Genomic DNA, 21,314 nt, shown 5'->3' on the forward strand with positions numbered 1-21,314 from the left:
GCAAAAATAATACAAAAACAGGGAGGGGGACAAAACAGAAGAGACTCTTAAATATAAAGAACAAATGAAGCGTTGCTGGAGGGGTGGAGGGAGGGAGGGATGGGCTAAATGGGTAAGGGGCATTAAATAATCTACTCCTGAAATCATTGTTGCACTATGTTAACTAACTTGGATGTAAACTAAAAAATAAATGAATAAATAGTTTGCTTTTTATGCTTTTAAGCCTACCTATTTTATAGTCATTACAGCCTGTATAGGCTCTTTTTAGCTATAATTTTTAAAATAAATTAATTACTTTCTTTCCCCAAGAAGTCATAATGGAAGAATTTTGAAGTAATGAAAATAACTTAAAAAAGCATAACGAGGTTAATTTATACTTTAAAAATGAGTTTTATTCACCAAAATCTAGTATATGTATTATGCCAGAACTGAGGTGGCGTGATGGGCGATACTGGGATAATTATAAAACTAGTGACACAATCCCTCTGCTGTCAAGAAACTAATGTTAACTACATAAATATCTAACATAAGGTAGAGTTAAATGCCCTAAGAGATATAGCTAAAGGAGGGAATAAAGATTACTTTAAAAAAAAAAAAAAAGATTACTTTTAGCTTAGGAAATAAAAAGAGGTTTCAAAGAAAAAGTAACATTTAAGCTATTAAGCTATGAAGTCATTGAAGGACAGACAGAATTTGGACTGATGGAAATAGGGAAGGGTATGGAAGACAACTCCGGCAGAGAGAAGGGCACCAATAAGAACCCAGTATGGTGTCTGCCTGTCATAGTGAGCACTGATAAAAGACAAAATAAAATAGTTAACTGCAACAAGGTGGAAATAAGTAAAACAGTTTTGAAAAACTAAAAGAAACTGATACAACTAAAAGCAGATCATGGAAAAATAATGACATTAGATGCAATATAGTGGGGAATTCATTTCTTTTTCTGTTATTTGTGTGTTGGGGTTGGTCCCAAAAGCCTGATAGAGTTTCAGTGGTTCAGATTAAAGTATTTTAGAAAGATCAATGTGGTGAAAGGTACAAGATGAATTTGATTCCGGAAAAAAAAAAAAACGTTGCTGCAATAATCTGGTTAGAAGATGGGAGTCTAGACTGGCAATGGAATTAAAAAGGAGGGAAACATAGAAAGACTTTTCAAAAAGGCAATCAACAAATCTCAGGAGTGTTCAAGACATGGAAAATGACTGATAGTAGAACCCAAGTCAATTCTGAAGTTTTGAACTAACAGAGATGAATTATTAAGTCCAACAATTGGTAAATAAAAATCTACACTGGGAGGTAAATGTCCACAGAATTTTTTTATGTCAGAATAAAGTTTATTTCAAACCAGCATAATAAATGTACAATTTCCTTCCAAGTCTTGTTACCGGAGGAAAGAGTTTGGCAGACACGGAACAAAATGGTATAGTGGGAGACACAAAGGAAATACAATTCCTGCCTAAATCATGTGAATCAAATGTGCTTTTAGATCCTTTGCTATTGTCACAGACTCCATTCAGAAGCTTTATAAAACCTCATTCCAGAAACCAGTGCACATACATATATTCTGCACACAACTGCACTGGCTTCAAGAAGCTCATATATGAACCCTAAATAAGATCTCTGGGCCTATACTTTGACCATAGCAACCTATTTCTGGCAGAAAGACAAAAAATTTAAAAAGGAAGAAAATTATGAGGAAATACCACATTCTTTTTTCTTTTTTACATGTTTATTTCTTCTTAAGAGAGAGACAGAGCGTGAGGGGAGAAGAGCAGAGAGAGAGAGACACAGAAAGCAAAGCAGGTTCCAGGCTCTGAGCTGTCAGCACAGAGCCTGACACAGGACTAGAACTCATGGACCATGAGATCATGACCTGCGCCAAAGCTGAATGCTTAACTGACTGAGCCAGCCACCCAGGTGCGCTGAAGTGATACTACATTCTTAATACTTCCTAAACCTAAATAAGTTTTCCATTTGCTACACACTAAAAGTTTGTTTTCATAACCCAGTTCTGCCTTTATTAATTGTGTGACCTTGGCCAAGTCATTTAATTTCTCTATGCCTGAGTTTCTTCATGTGAGATAGGGTTATAATGCCAATTTTATAGGGGTTGTAATGAGGATTAAAGTAGCCTTCTCCCTTGGTTACTCTCAAATTAGCCTGTTCTATTTTTATCATAGAACTAATCATTTCCTAAAATTAGTTTGTTCTTATATTTGTTAGATCACTCCACCTAATTTGCTACTAATGTGAGATCCAGGAGAGCAAGAACGTTCTCCCTTTGTTCACCAATGTACTCTTGGGGTCCGACACATTAATGAATATCTGTTGACAGTAAAAAATGAGCTAATGTGCATAAAGCACTTAGCTTGGTGCCTCAGGAAATTATTTATTATTATTATTATTACTATTATTATCATCATCATCACCATTGGGCTGAAGCTAATAAAGAGAAGCCTCCTTCCTGAATTCTGATAAGGTTTCCAGTAAAGGGAAATGGAATACTGTGGTACAAGTATGAGAGTAGACATATAGATAGATCAAACAGAACTGAGAGTCCAGAAATAAACTCTAACACTTACAGTCCATAGATTTTCAACAAAGGACCAAGACAATTCACTGGGGAAAAAACAGTCTTGACAATAAATGGTGTTAGGACAATTAGATATTCATATATCAATGAATCTGAACCCCTCCCTTACAACTACACACATAAGTAAATCACAGAGGATCATAAACCTAAATGTAAGAGCAAAAAGCTGCTAGGTCAATCCAGGGCACAGCTGGGATGGTCCATTTCAAGTGGCACCCACAGCCAAGGAGGGCTCAACTTGAAGGTGGAAGGCCCTCACCTACTTTGTAGCACTCCCTGGCGTGGGAGTGAGCATGCTGAACATCTGGAAGTCAAATCATGGAGAGCACTCGAGGCCTGAGTTCCATGCCTACCGCCATCTCTTCATCAGGTCTAAGCCCTTTCCCTGGGGAGATGTTAATCATATTCTACTCCATAATGCTCATGCAAAACTACTTCCAACCAGCTATGAGGATGAATAGAGAGGACCTGGATCACTACCCAGTGGGGACCACATTACTGGTTTGGACCATGACTCTGCACATGGACCAGAAAAGTACATGGTATCTTAAGCTCACCTTCCTTCTTTGTATCAGTGATGACCGATATATAGATCTTCCATCCCTTTGCTTATGGCAGGATAGCTTAAATAGATTGGTCCATGAGGAGGAAAAACCCCACCATATACAGTTTTTATGTTATGGCTGTGTACTGATTATTTAAGTTGAAATTTCATTTCTAGTAATTGTAAGCTTTGTGACCATTAGCAAATCCATCTCTGCCTAAATCTCAAGTGTAAGGTTTGAAAAACAGTAACAAGTAGGCACAAAAATACTTCATAAATGTTAGTTACTGCAGAAATGTTGTTCACAGCTAAGCCACATGGTATACGGATTATACTTTCTTTCTTGCGTGACTTCTTATTTTTTCCAGAACGATTGTCTTTTATTTTGTTTGCTTATTTTTTTTAATGAAATTATCATTGTTTCATAAGAGCTTTTTATAAGCAAAAAATATTAGTGGACATTTCACAAAAGAGGAAACACAAATAGCCCATAAATATTATGAAAGGGTTCCCAATTTTGTTCATGGAGACATGAAGTTTTATTATGTTTATTTTTTAGAGACATGAAATTTTAAATCAGAGTTAGGTATAATTTCACACCCATTATGTTGACAAAATACAAAGCCAGACAACACTAGGTGTTGGAGAGGATCTAAATCAGATGGAATTGCTGGTGGAAGTATAAATGGGAAAACTATTTGGAAAACAGTGAGTCACCACCTGGTAAAATTGAACAAGTACCCTTCACTCTAGTAGTTTCACTTCACAAGGAAACATCTGCACAGAGGTATTAAGATACATGTAAAAAGATGTTCATAGAAGCATTTCCATAAAGCCAAAGAATAACAAGCAAACTAAGTCTATCACCAGAGGAATACATAAATTGAGATATATTCAGATAACTCAATATGGCACAGCAGTGGGAATGGATATGCTAGAATTATATACAGTAACATGGATGAATTTCAGAAATACATTTAGAGGAAGAAAGAAGCATAGAATAAATGCAGACCATTAATAACAAAGTTCAAGAACAGGCAAAACTATCTTTTTTATGGATATATGCATAGGTGACAAAACTATTAAGAAAAGCAAAAGAATGATAAACATACAATTCAAGATTGTGGGGAGTAGAGGTGCTTTTGGGGAGAGGCAAACAGGCTTTTAAAGGCTAACAATGTTCAATTTCATAAGCCAGGTGGTAGATACATGGGCATTTATTTTATTCTTCTCTGAACTGCACACGCATATTTTAAACCCTTCTGAATGTATATTTCACTATTAACTTTTATTAATGAAAAAAAGCCTTTGAGAAATCTGTAAAACTTCTCTTAATATAATAATGTTAAATAATCTATTAGATCCATTTTTTCTTTGTAAATTTCCGTTCTTGGCACCTACCATTCTCCTCCAAATAGGACTGTTTGCTCTCTGGATATGATGAATTGCTGTCATTTCACCATCATCCTGGGAATTCCTTTTGCCTTTTTCCTGTGCTGAATCCCTGATTCCCATATCCCATGTTTTTCTTGATGCATTCTCTTATTTTGATGGAACACATCCTCTGTTAGCTTCTTGAGAAAGGGAGATAAATTTTGAAACTCTGCATGCCAGAAAATGCTATTATCCCATTTTCATACTTGACTAACAGTTTTCCTAGGTATAGAAATTTTATGTCAGGGACTGTTTCCATCAATGGTAATTAGGAATGTTGACAGAGCAAACTTCAGAAGTGTTGACTAAAATTGTACGTATGGGGCGCCTGGGTGGCACAGTCGGTTAAGCATCCGACTTCAGCCAGGTCACGATCTCGCGGTCCGTGAGTTCGAGCCCCGCGTCGGGCTCTGGGCTGATGGCTCAGAGCCTGGAGCCTGTTTCCAATTCTGTGTCTCCCTCTCTCTCTGCCCCTCCCCCGTTCATGCTCTGTCTCTCTCTGTCCCAAAAATAAATAAACGTTGAAAAAAAAATTAAAAAAAATAAATAAAATTGTACGTATGTGTGTTCTACGAATAAACCTAACCAAAGATGTAAAAGATCGTCTGCATGCTGAAAATTATAGAAAGCTTATCAAGGAAAATGAAGAAGACAAAAAAAATGAAAAAAAATTCCAAGCTCCTGGATAGGAAGAATAAATATTGTTAAAATGTCAATACTACCCAAAGCAATCTACACATTCAATGCAATCCCAATCAAAATTGCACCAGTATTCTTCTTGAAGCTAGAACAAACAATCCTAAAATTTGTATGGAACAAACAATCCTAAAATTTGTATGGAACCACAAAAGACCCCGAATAGCCAAAGTAATATTGAAGAAGAAAACTAAAGTGGGAGGCATCACAATCCCAGACTTTAGCCTCTATCAGAAAGCTATAATCATTAAGACAGTATGGTACTGGCACAAAAAAAGACACATAGACCAATGGAGTAGAATAGAGAACCCAGAATTGGACCCAAAAATGTATGGCTAACTAATCTTTGGAAATACTCCACCAATACTCCACCAATACTCCTGCATTCCATTGGATGCAGGAAAGATCATCCAATGGAAAAAAGGTGGTCTCTTTAGCAAATGGTGCTGGGAGAACTGGACAGCAACATGCAGAAGAATGAAACTAGACCACTTTCTTACACCATTCACAAAAATAAACTCAAAATGGATAAATGACCTGAATGTGAGACAGGAAACCATCAAAACCCTAGAGGAGAAAGCAGGAAAAGACCTCTCTGACCTCAGCTGCAGCAATTTCTTGCTTGACACATCTACAAAGGCAAAGGAACTAAAAGCAAAAATGAACTATTGAGACCTCATCAAGATTAAAAACTTCTGCACTGCAAAGGAAACAATCAACAGAACTAAAAGGCAACCAACGGAATGGGAAAAGATATTTGCAAATGACATATCACATAAAGGGTTAGTATCCAAAATCTATAAAGAATTCACCAAACTCAACACCTGGAAAACAAATAATCCAGTGAAGGAATGGGCAGAAGACATGAATAGACACTTTTCCAAAGAAGACATCCAGATGGCCAACAGACACATGAAAAGATGCTCAATGTCACCATCATCAGGGAATACAAATCAAAGCCACACTGAGATACCAACTCACACAGGTCAGAGTGGCTAAAATGAACAAATCAGGAAACTACAGATGCTGGCGAGGATGTGGAGAAACGGGAACCCTCTTGCACTGCTGGTGGGAATGCAAACTGGTGTAGCCACTCTGGAAAACAGTGTGGAGGTTCCTCAAAAAATTAAAAATAGATCTACCCTATGACCCAGCAATAGCACTGCTAGGAATTTACCCAAGGAATACAGGAGTGCTGATGCATTAGGGGCACTTGTACCCCAGTGTTTATAGCAGCACTTTCAACAATAGCCAAATTATGGAAAGAGCCTAAATGTCCACCAACTGATGAATGGATAAAGAAGAGGTGGTTTATATATACAATGGAATACTACTTGGCCATGAGAAAGAATGAAATCATGCCATTTGTGGCAATGTGGATGGAACTGGAAGGTATTATACTGAGTGAGACAGGTATCTTATGTTTTCACTCATATGTAGATCTTGAGAAACTTAACAGAACTCCATGGGGGAGGGGAAGGGGAAAAAATAGTTACAGAGAGGGAAGGCTCTGTAACTTGAGGCAAACCACAAGAGACTCTTAAATACAGAGAACAAACTGAGGGTGGATGGGAGTGGGGAAAATAGGAGATGGGCATTGAGGAGGGCACTTGTTGGGATGAGCACTGGGTGTTGTATGTAAGCCAATTTGACAATAAATTATATTAAAAATAATACATAAAAAATATAATTAATTAATTAATTAAAATGTGGGTTTTTTTAAATGTTTAGTTTTGAGAGAGAGGCCGACTGCAAGTGGGGGAGGGGCAGAGAGAGCAGGAGACACAGAATTGGAAGCAGGCTCCAGGCTGAGCTGTCAGCACAGAGCCTAACATGGGGTTCAAACTCACTAACTGTGAGATCATGACCTGAGCTGAAGTCGGATGCTTAACTCACTGAGCCACCCAGGCACCCCTGGGTAGTATAGGCATTTTAACACTATTTTGTTCTTCCAATTTATGAGCATGGAATGTTTTTTCCATTTCTTTGTGTCATCTTCAATTTCCCTCATAAGTGTTCTACAGTTTCTAGAGTACAGATCTTTTACCACTTTGGTTAGGTTTATTCCTAGGTATCTTACGGTTTTTGGTGCAACCGCAAATCGGATTGATTCCTTGATTTCATTCTGCTGCTTCATTATTGGACTATAGATATACAAAAGATTTTTGTACACTGATTTTGTACCCTGTGACTTTGCTGAATTTGTCCATCAGTTGTAGCAATTTTTTGGTGGAGTATTTTCTACATAGAGTATCATGTCATCTGCAAAATAGTGAAAGTGTGTCTTCTTCCTTGCCAATTTGGGTGCCTTTTATTCTTTTGTTGCCTGATTTCAGAGACTAGGACTTCCAGTACTATGTTAAATAACAATGGTGAGCCTGGACATCCCTTGTCTTGTTCCTGACCATAGAGGAAAAGGTCTCAGTTTTTCCCCATTGAGGATATTAGCTGTGGGTCTTTTGTAAATGGCCTCTATGATGAGGTATGTTCTCTCTAAACCTACTTTGTTGACAGTTTTTATCAGGAATGGACATATTTTGTCAAACACTTTTTCATATAGTTCTTACCCTTTTTGTTAATGTGGTGTATCACATTGATTGATTTGCAAATACTGAACCACCCTTGCAGCCCAGGAATAAATCCCAGATGATCATGGTGAGTAATTCTTTTAACGTACCGTTGGATTAGATTTGCCAGTTATCTTGTTGGGAATTTTTGCATCCATGTTCATCAGGGATACTAGCCTGTGATTCTTCATTTTAGTGGTTTTGGAATCAAAATAATGTTGGCCTCGTAGAATGAGTTTGGAGGTTTTCTATTTCTATTTTTAGGAACAGTTTGAGAAGAATAGGTATTAGTCTTCAAATGTTTGGTAGAATTCCCCTAGGAAGCCATAAAAGACCCCGAATAGCCAAAGCAATCTTGAAAAAGAGAAGCAAAGCAGGAGGCATCACAATCCTGGACTTCAAGCTGTAATCATCAGGACGGCATGGTACTGGCACAAAAACAGACACACAGATCAACGGGACAGAATAGAAAACCCAGAAATGGACCCACAACCATATGATTAATCTTCAACAAAACAGGAAAGATTATCCAATGGAAAAAAGACAGTCTCTTCAACTAATGGTGCTGTGAAAACTGGACAGCAACATGCAGAAGAATGAAACTGGACCACTTTCTTACACCATACACAAAAATAAATGAAAAAATGGATGAAAGACCTAAATGTGAGACAGGAAACCATCAAAATCCTAGAAGAAAACACAGGCAGAAACCTCTCTGACATCGGCATAGCAACTTCTTACTAGATATTTCTCCTAAGGCAAGGCAAAGAAAAACAAAAATGAACTATTGGGACTTCATCAAGATAAAAAGCTTCTGCACAGAGAAAATAAAAAACTAAAAGGCAACCAATGGAATGGGAGAAGAGATTTGTAAATGACATATCTGATAAAGAGTTAGTATCCAAAATCTATAAAGAACTTATCAGACTCAATACCCAAAAAACAAATAACGCAGTTAAGAAATGGCCAGAAGACATGAATAGACATTTTTCCAAAGAAGACATACAGATGGCTAACAGACACATGTAAAAGATGCTCAACATCACTCATCATCACAGAAATACAAATCAAAACTACAATGAGATATCACCTCACACCTGTTCAGAATGGCTAAAATTAACAACACAGAAAACAAAAGATACTGGCGAGGATGCAAAGAAGGGGGAACCCTCTTACGCTGTTGGTGGGAATGTAAACTGGTGCAGCCACTCTGGAAAACAGTATGGAGGTTCCTCAAATAGTTAAAAATAAAACTACCTTATGACCCAGCAATTGCACTACTAGGTATTTGCCCAAAGGATGCAAAAATACTGATCTGAAGGGGCACATGCACCCTGATGTTTACAGCAGCATTATCAACAACAGCCAAATTATGGAACGAGCCCAAATGTCCACTGACCGATGAATGGATAAAGATGTGTATACACACACACACACACACACACACACACACACACACTGGAATATTACTCAGCCACCAAAAAGAATGAAATCTTACCATTTGTAACACTGTGGATAGAGCTAGAGTGTATTATGTATGCTAAGTGAAACAAGTCAGAGAAAGACAAATACCATATGATTTCATTCATATATGAAATTTAAGAAACAAAACAGATGAACATAGGGAAGGGGGGGCAGAGAGAAAGAGGTAGGCAAACCATAAGAGACTCTTAACTATAGAGAACAAAAACTGAGGGTTGATGGAGGGGAGGTGGGCAGAGGATGGGCTAAATTGGTGATGGGTATTATGGAGGGCACTTGTGATGAGCACTGTGTTATATGTAAGTGATGAATCACTACACTCTACTCCTGAAACCAATATTATTCTATATGTTTACTAACTAGAATGTAATTAAAAACTTGAAACAAACAAAATAGAAGGCAGAAGAAAGAAAAAAAACCCTTCTCTGATGAAGCTATAACCACAGACAGTTCTCAAAAGGACTTGGGCTAAATTTATACCACTTATATATTCTAAGAAGTTTCAAGTTGAGAATTTAAAGTGGACCTAGGGGCGCCTGCGTGGCTCAGTCAGCTGAACATCCAATTCTTGATTTCGGTTCAGGTCATGGTCCCAGGGTCATGGGATTGAGACCCGCATCAGGTTCTGCGCTGAGAACATGAAGCCTGCTTGGGATTCTCTCTCCCTCTCTGTCAGCTTCTTCCCTGCGTGCGTGTGAACTCTCTCTCAAAATAAATAAGCATTTAAAAAAGTTAAAAGAGACAAAGATATAGTAAGCAAATACTAGCCAAAGCAATTTTAGGTTATTCTTTCTCAAAATTTAAGGCATTTTTCCATCTTCTAAGTAAGGTACTACTCTTGAGATGTTTTTACTAAGAATCTTTTTATCCCCCTTATTTCTAAATTTCAATCTTAAACTAGAATAAGGTATTTCCTAGAAGATTCCTTAAATTTTCTCTTCTTTTGAATTTATATATACTATACATATTTTCATTCCCAACATATTTCTTTTTCTCTGAAACCAGGTTCTCCCCCCTCCTTTTTTAAAAGAGCATTCTATTCTTGTTTCACAGATGCCATATCATCTCTTGTCTCTCTGACAAGTTTAAGCTTTTTTTTTTTTGTTCTATACATTATTGTTTCATTTTCTCATTTTGTTTTGGTATCTATTTTTTGTGTTAGAAGTTTTTCCTGGATGTCTGGTGATTCTATGAGAGAGCAAGGCTTGCTGACTATTGAATATGACTGTCTATTTAGCAAGTAGATTCCTAGCCTTTTAAGTAGGGGATTTTTCCTCCAAACATCAATATCTGCATGTCTTTTTTTTTGGCCAGTCATTTCTCCAGAGAAAAATCCTCCAATCTCCTGCCTGGGAACATAAGACTAGCCGTTAGCCTTCTGGAAAAAGATCTGAATAGACTCTTTCATTCACTCATTCAACAAACATTCACTGCGCACCTACAAGATACTGTTTTAGGCACCTGAAATACTTTGGTGAACAAAACAGACAAAACCCCCTACTCTTGTGGTGTTCACATTCCTGTGAAGGCAACATAAGTAAAAATTTGTCAGGTAACAGTAAGTGTCATGGAGAAAAATCAAATCAGGAAGCGAGGAAAATGAATGCCAGGTTGGGAAAACTGTAGTTTTAAATCAGGTGGTTAGGGAAGGCACCTTTAACAAAGACCTAAAGGTGAGGGAGCAAGCCATGAGAGCATGTCTAGATGACAGAATGTATACCTTCACTACCTTCACTTAACCCCTATTTTCATCCTGTTGCTTTACTTTTGTGGCCATGTGCTTAGCATCTCTGAGTCCAGAGACACCCTGGTTCAATTTCTATAGAAGTTAACCATCACACTGAGGGAAAGAAGATTTTGGCGTTTAATGGTGCTTTGTACAGATTTTCAATCAATCCTCCTGTTTTAGCCCACTTTCAGAGGTACTTAGCACCTACAATTCCTGAGCCTTTATGGGTTTATGATATGGATTAGCTTGCACTTTCATTCTTCTACAGGTAGTTTTCAGTTTGCTCTTCTCTGTTAGTTAATATTCAACTTGCTATCTTCCTAAATCTTGGTAGCCTATCTTCTATTTGTTCTTTGGTATTACTCCTTTTTCCAAATTACTCTATCATAATTTAATGGGGTTTGGTAAGAGAATAGAGGCAAACAAATGAATTTCTACAACTCTCTGGAGTAGCTATTCCTATTTCACAAATGAGAAAACTAAAACCAAGGGAGATTAAATAACTCATCCAAGACACAGAAAGTAGTGGGCTAGAATCTTATTCTCATGGTTATTTCCTTATCAGTTTTCAATACTACCCTCAAAATAATATTAAGTTCTCCATTCTTGAAATCACCCAAGCTAGCCATGAGTAAGCAGAAATCCTCAGGAAAAGGTGAAAGAGGATTGGTTCCTGTTGTAGGGGTAATGACTGCCAGAGGACCCTAGTAGCAAGGCTGTATACCAGGGAGACGAAAGAGAAAGTCAAGGTTTACAAATGTAGGTGGCAATGAGAGGGAGCAGGAAGGTGCAGTGAGAAGGAAGAATCAAAGACAACTCTCAAGTTTCTCTGATGCCATTCACAGAATACATAGAACGGCATTTTAAAGGGCTCTAAGTTACTAAATACTGATTTACCATGTGATTGAAAATCCTACATCCTATTCCTATTAGTTTTCTTTGTTGGCCATTGGAGAATGTTAATTGTTAAATGGGCATCATGGAATCCAAAAATGAAAATAGTACAGCATTTACCACAATGTCCTGCATTAGATAGGACAGGATACTTATGGCCCAATAGTTGATGTGGTTTCAAGCAAATGAATGAAAGCTTACCTCATTTAAAACCACTTTCAGATAAGATATTTACTCCATGGGAACTTCCAACCTGCTGAGTCAGATCACACAAAAATATAGTTTATTTTAAATGGATGGATAAAGACAGACTGTTGCAGCACTGAAAGAACTGTAATCTTATACCTCTGATAATAAAGAATTCTGCTTCACGTAGATTTAGAAAAAGTTAGAAATTTTATTTCCACCACTTACCCAACCTAATTAATAACTTATTTTTCCGAAATCTTACAAGTAACGAGAAAAAAAGATATGGTAACTTTACTACAATGATCTAGCCTCAAACACCACTGAGATATCAGTAATGAAAACAAGAAAGCAGACAGAATACAAAGCATTTTGATGTTTTACAAGAGCTAATTATAACTGTTTAGTCTTACAATCAATATTTGTAGCTATACTCAAGGATCAGAACTTACACAAGCTACTATTCTGCTTTGACAATATCACAACAGGAAGAAAGCAAGCAGGCTTGGAGTCAGAGTTTAAAAGCCAATAAAATCCATACAGAAGACTCTAATAAAGTATATAGTTCCAGGGCAGTTGGGTGGCTCAGTCAGTTGAGTGTCTGACTCTTGATTTCAGCTCAGGTCATGATCCCAGAGTTGGGGGATTGAGCCCGGTGTCAGGCTCTGTGCTGAGCATGGAGCCAGCTTGACATTCTCTGTCTCTCTCTCTCTCTCTCTGCCCCTCTTCCCTGCTCATGTGCACTCTTTCTCTAAAAAAAAGGAAAAGTATATAATTGAGAACCAACTGCCATATAACTCCCTTCTCAGACTCAACTGAATGCCAAGATGATGTAGAATATAAGACATATTTCATAGGATATTTCATTTCAAGTATATCTAGGGCAACGATTCTAGAGCCTCTTTCCAGTTACAACTTGCTTATATAAGCAACTAATTTAATTCCAATTCAATCAAAGAGACATTTGAGTATGTTTATGGCAGGCCCTGATACACTTCCTGGGCATTTGGGGAAATCAGCATGCTAGAGGTTCCCATTGATGAATAAAAACTTGGTTCTCACCCTCAAAAAGCTGACGCCAGAGAGGAAATAGGTAAGTAAACAGTCATTGTATACTACAGGTATGGCAGAAATAAGCCTAGCGTACCATGAAAATTCACAGAAGAGACTTCCAATCCTGTTTTGGACACTTATGGGAACGAAATCGGGTCAGGGAAGGATTCATAAAGATTTCTGGTATACAGATTTTCTTAAATGCTATACAAATCTGAAGTACTATCCTTATTAAATTATGACCTGGATTGGGAAGGTAATTCCTCTAATTACCAAATAAAAGATTATAATTTCCCCATATTCAGTGAGAAATATGTTAGTATAGAGATTCTGCAACTTAAAAATGGGTTTATATTCCAAAGGTTTGCAAACTAGGTTGTTGGGAAAACTGAACCACATTTTCCCTAATTAACATTATTATGAAATATTGGTAGATTCTCTAGGTAGTTATATCCCCAAGCCTACTTAGCCATAATATGATAAAATGCTATTTGTGATGAAATTCTACTAATAACGATGTAGTTCAAGTGATTAACACAGAAAACTGATTTTAATATAGCTTGAACCATGGTTCTTATGCTTAAGGAAAAGCTGTTTAAAGGGATGAGAAGGATTAAATGAAACTGCTCATGTGTTTGTGCTAGGTACTTTACAAGCATTATCTAAATTTAATCCTCATAATAACCTGAGCTATACTTTCTTAACAGAATAAAAACAGACAAATACAAATATGAAACCACAGAAGGATATAAGTAGGGCACAAGTTCATTTTTGCATATTGCCAATAATTACAGTTTTAAAATCTCATTTCTAGGGGCACCTGGGTGACTCAGTCAGTTAAGCATCCAACTTTGGCTCAGGCCATGATCTCACAGTTCATGGGTTCGAGCCATGTGTCAGGCTCTGCACTAACAGCTCAGAGCCTATAGTCTGCTTCAGATTCTGTATCTCCCTCTCCTTCTCTGTCCCTCCCCCACTTGTGCTTTCTTTCTCTTTCAAAAAGAAACTTCAAAAAGATAAAATAAAATCTCATTTCTATACTCCACAAATCTATGGTTTTTCCTTCCCATTTAATTCCCTACTAAATTTAGGTTGGACAATTTTAAACTATTGAAAACAATGTCATGTGTCCACTATATTAGAACATTATTCATTCATTAAATGTTTATTGAGCTCCTGGGTGCTAACCATTTTGGGGCAAGTAAATAAAACACAAAAGGAGTTTATAATTAAATTAGGAAAGATTAAACAAGTAAATCACAACATGGTTGTTGGTAGAACAGATAAAATACTGTATATACACACCACTATCAACTGAAAGATGAACAATAATTTTATGTACCACTAAGAAAAAAGCTACCAATTAAAGTATGACACATTTCAAGTGTCTAAGTATGACACTTAGAAGTCATTTTAAATTTCTTGGAAGAGCTCTTTTATACTTACATTGATTCAACATACATCACTTATGGGTATAAATAAAGGAAACTGAGAGCAAAATAAAATACTTAATAGTATTTCTAACCAACTTCTTCACACTGAGAGTCTTATTCTTTTTTTTCCCCTAAGTTTATTTATTTATTTTGAGAGAAAGAGAAGAGAGAAAGAATTCCAAGCAGCCTCCACACTGACAGCACAGAGTTTGACACGGGGCTCGAACCCACAAACCATGAGATTGTGATCTGAGCTGAAACCAAGGTTTGGATACTCAACCAACCGAGCTACCCAGGGACCCCTAAAACTAAACACCAGCTCATAAGCTGACTTAACCTTTATGTAGAGAGCTATGTTGCTTTCCGACTCGAACTTTAGAAATAATGCTTAACTCATCTGATTGAAAACCTACTCCTCACAACCATTCAGCTCTCAGTAGTTAAAAGAGTGCTCTACTTTTACCTCCAGAATTTTCTTCCAAGCTACCAACACCTATTTTACAAGTTTTGGTGCTGGTTTTGGTGTTTGTCCATACAACTCAGGAGAACCAAAATAAAGCTGTTACCTTACCAAGAGCAATTGTGAAGACACTATCATTTTAAATATGAAAAGAAATAAAAAAAAAAGTATGAATTACAGTAAATAGGTTTCCATTATCTAGCTTTATAATTTAAATGACTCTATGTATATATCATCTCTTTCTCCTTAAAAACAATTGATGCTACTAATATTAGCCACATTAAAATAAAATTTTATTGAAGTATAATTAACATACAATGTTATATTTAGTTTTACCCGTATTTTAAGAAAATAAAGTGGAGCTTACACTGGTTAAGGAGTACGTAGTAAGGCCAGGAAGGGAATCCCAGTTTGTTGATTTAAAACCTCTATTCTTTCTACTACAAGACAGGAGAAGTACAAAATAAATAGTATTGATATGGGATGGCAAACTGTGGCCTAAAGGCAAATCCAGTCACTGCCTGCTTTTGAATAGCTCATGAGCTGAGAATGGTCTTTACATTTTTAAAAGCTGGGAGAAAAAAAAAGTAATATTTAATGACAGGAGAAAATTACACGAAATTCAATTTCGGTGTTCACAAAAAAAGTATTATTGGAACACCATCACATTCAATATGTATCGTCCATGGTTGCTTTCGTCCTACAACAGCAGAGGTGAGTAGCTGCTACAGAAAGTGTATTGTTTGCAAAACATAAAATGGTTACTATTTGGCCCTTTACAGAAAAGTTTGCCAAACTCTGGTATAAATGATAGGTGCTATGAAAGGGCAGAAAATGGAAAGATCACTGCAGGCTGAATGGTTAGGAAACTTTCAGATCTCATTTTAAATGAATGCTATGTGCCACACGTCCATTAAACCAAATCTTAGAAAAACATTTATTTAAGGGACACCTGCGTGGCTCAGTCAGTTGAGCGTCTGATTCTTGATTTTGGCTCAGGTCACAATCTCAATGGTTTGTGGGATTGCGTCCTGCGTTAGGCTCTGCACTGAGAGCGTGGAGCCTGCTTAGGACTCTCTCTCTGCTCCTCGCCCACTCATTCTCTCTCTCAAAATAAATAAACTAAAAAAAAAAAAACCATTTATTTAACTGTGCTATTGTAAAAGATGCAAAGAAATAAAAACAAAGGCCCTTGCACTCCAGAACTTTCTATTTTATTGAGGTAACTTAAAAAAACTACCATGAAAGATAACTTATTATCTCAATTATGGTATTTGCCAACTTAAATTCTCATAAAAATTATGATAGATAAATTTGGCATAACAATTTTTTAAAATGCAATACTGAGTAGTAATGCACAATAATTGAGTGGAAATGACAAAGTGTTTTAGAACTCAGAGGAGACACGGAACAAGTGAATGAGCTAGAACAGTCTGAAAGAGGTTCGTTGGTTTTACAGGACTTGAAAACATGAAATCGGAGGCATTGTTAATAAAATAAACTCAGCAATTAGTAAGTGCAAGAAACATTTAGGGAACTGACATTGCCTGGAACATGACTATGGATAGCTTTTAATCACAGACTGCTTGCTCCCTACACTTTATGGTAGAGTCACTAATGTACAGGTACCACCTCCTTGGAAAATAGTCTTCACTCTTCGACAATAAGGGATAAATTGAGCAAGGGCAGAAAAAACCAATCCTATAAAATGCAGATCTTCCAAAAATAATTGTTAATTGACATTTATTCTCTTACAGTAATAGAATTGCTTTCAGGTTTAGAGAATCACAAAAGAAGAGATAAACTGTTAAATTTTGATAAAATAAAACCAAAACCAGGCATGAATCTTTACATAAAAGAGTCTAACTGCAGGCATGAGCTTCTACCATATGAGTATTTTAAATCTCAAATTAAGACCAGGTATTTGGAAGCACTCACAACACACTGAAGTGCTGGTGCTGAAATAAAGTATACATTCTATTATTTCATGAAGTGAAACAAATTTCAGAAGAAAGGGAATGTAGGTTTAGTTATGTCATCTTAATGGAACTGGTGAGGAAATAAGATTGTTCTCATAAAATGAGGCCAAATACGTCTAGGAAAGGTCAGCACTTAAATAGCCAGCATACTTAGGAATCAGGGAAATTAAGACACAACCCCTACCCTTAAGAAGCTCATGGTCTTATAGTCAACCAATAATCACAAGTCAGAAGGATAAGTGTTAAACTACAGAAGGCTACGAGGTCATAGAAGAGATGCAGCTTGCCTACTACATGAAGATGTCTACTAGGAGATATGACCACCACCAACAAAATTATATGATTAATTGCTAAGGAAAGACAGGAGGGGAGAATAGGAGGAAAGAAGGAAAAAATTTCCCTACATATTTAGAGAACAAGGAATAAGAAAAGTATGTTTTGAGGTGAATGTCTCAAATCCAAATAGGCATAATAACTTCAACATCAACTAGGCTGCTTAAATTTGTTAAGGGAGTTATGAATGAGTCATGAGCTGCACAGTAGCAGTCCTAGTCATTGTTGTCACAAATTCTCTAGTCTAGGAGTATGTGGAAGTAAAAAACTGAAGTTTAATTGCAGTCAGCTATTTAAATCAAGGCATCATTGCTTTTGTAAAAAAATGTCTTCATTAGGAACACTTTGAAGGGAATGGAAAGATGCCAACCAGATGGCTGTCTGGGTCATGGTAGTTTGGAGTGTTCATTACTAGTGATAAGGGCATGTTATTAAAGCAGCAGACTTAAAGATTCTCAAAACTACACACTGGATTAAGCTATTAGAGATCATCTTTCTTTATGGAAGGGAAAAATTAGCTGTTTATTATGTGTCAAACAGAATTTTGAGTTCCAAAAGAAAAGTTTCCCCATTTTTTTTAAAAGTAGGCTTCAAGCCCAGTGTGGAGCCCAATGCAAGGCTTGAACTCACGACCCTGAGATCAAGACCTAAGCTGCGATCAAGAGTCAGACGTTTAACCAACTGAGCCACCAAGGCACCCCAAAAGTTTCCCCACTTTATTTTTTTAATACGTATTTATTTTGGGGAGAGCACAAGTGAGGGAAGGGCAGAAAGAGGGGGACAGAGGATCCAAAGTGGTCTCTGTGCTGGCAGGCTGACAAGCAGCGAGCCCAATGTGGGGCTTGAACTCACAAACTGTGAGATCATGACTCAAGCTGAAGTTGGACACTCAACTGACTGAGGGACTCAAGTGCCCCAAGTGTCCCCATCTTAAAGACCAGGAAATAGAGTCTCAAATGTAAAATAACTTGCCCAGAGCCACTTTCAGTAGCACTGGAGTTTGGATTTTAAACTCAAGTATGTCTGGTGTCAAAGTGGTCTTGCTACTACACCATGATAGTGAATTCTAGAAAGAGGAAAGATAAAGTGACCAGGGCCACATGACTTATTAGTGACAGAGACAGGAGTTCCACTTACACCGAGAAAAGTCCATAGCAAAGAACACACACAGACGCATCGTAGAAAAAGAGTCAGAGTAAACAACTTCAGCCTTCTCCTGTGGTTTGGACGACTAGAATTTTCAACATAACCTCTTATTCAATCATCAAAATATATTGGTAGTTATGTGCTTGGGAGTGGTTGTCAAAACTGTTGAGGAACATCTAAGTGTGGCATATAATTGGACCGCCCTTTAAATAGCACTATTAATTAAAACTTTCTTCTTTAAAAGAAACTATTTTATGACATAAAGGAGTAAGTTTTTCCTAACCAACCAGAGATGTTTTCTCAAATCTGACATCAAGTAACATAACAAGGAAGGCTCATTAAGTTTAAAAAACAACAACAAAATCCAATTATCCAATTTTGGGGACACTGAGAAGAAACAGATTTGTCAGCAATAAGCCCAGCAGCAATGGAATAAAGGACCTTTACTCAGAAGTGCTCAGGTCAAGAGGCTCAAACCTGGCACAAGGTGGAAAGGGAGACAAAAGAAGAGATCAATTACTTCCTGTACCTCTGTTGAGTGAAAACAGTAGAGAATTTACAGTCAAAAGATTAATCTCCCCCACTTGTTAACATTAGGCCTTGGGTTACATGCTGTTTACTGTCTACTCCATACATTGCTGCTGCACTTCCCACCACTCTCTATTCCCTAGCAGAATTCCAAATTGTTTAGTAACTAGTGGGGAGATTTTGTTATCCTTCCTCCAGACCAGGGGAATGAATCAGAATTGGTCTAAACCAGTCAAAGTAATCCCATTCCCAACTGCCAGTGATTGGTCTTAAAATGGACATGTAAACCAGTTCTGGACCATGAGACTTAAGGGAAAAATTGGCTCGGGAATTTCCCTTTCCAGAAAACAAAACAAAACAAAAGACATGCTTAGCTAGGAAAAGGCCTTTGCTCCAGTTCCTTCCTTTTATTTGGAAAGATGGAATAAAGGTAAGATGAAAGTAGAGTTGCAGCAACCATCTTGCAACCAAAAGGTGACAAGAGAAGGAAAATCCAACATTACTAAGATGGCAAAATTAAGGATGCACAGGGTCCTTACTGATATCATTGAATGAATGAATCAATGCTAGAACTTCCTATTAATAATAAATATCCTTTTGGTTTAAAGCACAATAAACTGTTAACAGCTAATAAGATTATTTCACATTAATGTAATATTGCTAACTTGAATTTGGGAAGTTTTGTAGGACTGTATTTTAAAAACAAATCTACTGAGTTTTATAATTCTATAATAAAATGGAATTTACTTACACATAAGGAATTTATCCCTAGTTTATTTTGTACATAATTAAGTGATACTACATTAGATGAACTTAGGCCAATACTTGGGATCTGAAATATTTTTCCTTCAAAAGGGATTCATACACACTGAAAGACATCATATTTCCTCAAAGACTCAACATCATAAAAATGTTTACTTTGCATTAATTTACATATTTAATGTAATCTTAATAAAAATACTATACGGGTTTTTTTTTCTGGCACTAGTTTAGTTGATTAGAAAGCTTATTTGTATATTATTCAGCCATAAAAAAGAATGAGATCTTGCCATTTGCAACAACATGGATGGACCTACAGGGTATTGTGCTAAGTGAAAGAAGTAAGACAAAGACAAATACCACATAATTTCACTAATATGTGGAATCTAAAAAACAAAACAAATGAATAAACAAACAAGAAGCAGAAACAGACCCACAAATACAAAGAACTGATGGTTGCCAGAAGGGTGGCAAATGGGGGATGGGCAAAATGGGTGAGTGGAGTGGGAGATACAGGCTTCCAGATATGGAATGAATAAGTCACAGGGAATAAAAGGTATAGCATAGGAAATTATAGTCAATGGTATTATAATAGCATTGTATGGTGATGGATGGTAGCAATACTCATGGTGAGCACAGGGTAAAGTATAGACTTGAGAAATCACTATGTGGTACACCTGAAACTAATATAACATTGTGTGTCAACCATACTTTAAAAAAAAAGTTTGTCTGTAAGAATAAGCAAATAAAAGGAGCCAGGAAAATCTTAAAAAAGAATGAGGGAGAAGCTACGTCTACCATCTACTAAAACATACTAATAATAACTCTGTAGTTAAACAGGTAGTAGTGGCACAGAAATAAAAAAGCAGGCCAGGATGCCTGGGTGGCTCAGTTGTTTAAGTGTCCAGACTCTTGACTTTGTTTGGCTCAGGTCATGATCTCAGGGTTCGTGGGTTCGAATCCCTGCTTGGGATTCAATCAATCTCTCTCTCTCTCTCTCTCTCTCTCTCTCTCTCTCTTCCCCTCCCCCCCCCCGCCCCTCCCTTGATGGCACACTTTCTGTTTCTCTCAAAATTAATAAAACTTTAAAAAAACGTTAAAAAAATAGGAAGACGATGGGATAAAAAAGAAAATAAACAGATCCATTATCTATGTGAAAATTTGGTATTTGACAAAGACATCATTTTAATCCATGGGGAAAATGACTAATTTTTATTGAGGTGAAATTCATATAATAGAAAAAGAACGTTTTAATAAATGGTGTTACAACTGGAAAACCTGTGGATAAAGATAAAACTGGATCTATCTGTTCCTCACTTTGCACATCAAGATTAACTTAAAATGGATGTAAAAAATGGAACCATTTTTTAGAAAAAAAAAAATGATTTCCTTTATAACCTGGGTGAAGGAAATGTCTTTCTGTGATTCAAGATCTAGAAGCAGCACATGCTAGATAGTTTTGAGTGCATTAAAATAAAAAAAAACCTTTTTATATAGC

The 21,314-nt window shown here is 36.8% G+C and overlaps 1 protein-coding gene across 3 annotated transcripts in view; it reads right to left on the reverse strand.

The window, feature by feature from the left end:
- PPME1 (protein phosphatase methylesterase 1) overlaps nucleotides 1-21,314 on the reverse strand; it is an 88,952-nt gene that overhangs the window by 61,524 nt on the left and 6,114 nt on the right. Inside the window, exon 2 of one of the 3 annotated variants that reach the window (XM_047070586.1) lies at nucleotides 12,141-12,192. The exons of 1 other annotated variant lie outside the window; for it this stretch is intronic. In XM_047070586.1, coding sequence (XP_046926542.1) covers nucleotides 12,141-12,145 — 5 coding nt within the window. In that variant the 5' untranslated portion in view covers nucleotides 12,146-12,192. Of the gene's footprint in view, nucleotides 1-12,140; nucleotides 12,196-21,314 lie in introns of those variants that run through there. One more of the 3 variants, XM_047070587.1, reaches the window with a different exon arrangement.

The sequence above is a fragment of the Lynx rufus genome, unplaced genomic scaffold, assembly GCF_022079265.1.
Source record: "Lynx rufus isolate CCGP_SWC_20201006 ecotype Redwood Valley unplaced genomic scaffold, mLynRuf1.p SCAF_9, whole genome shotgun sequence".
NCBI lineage: Eukaryota > Metazoa > Chordata > Mammalia > Carnivora > Felidae > Lynx > Lynx rufus.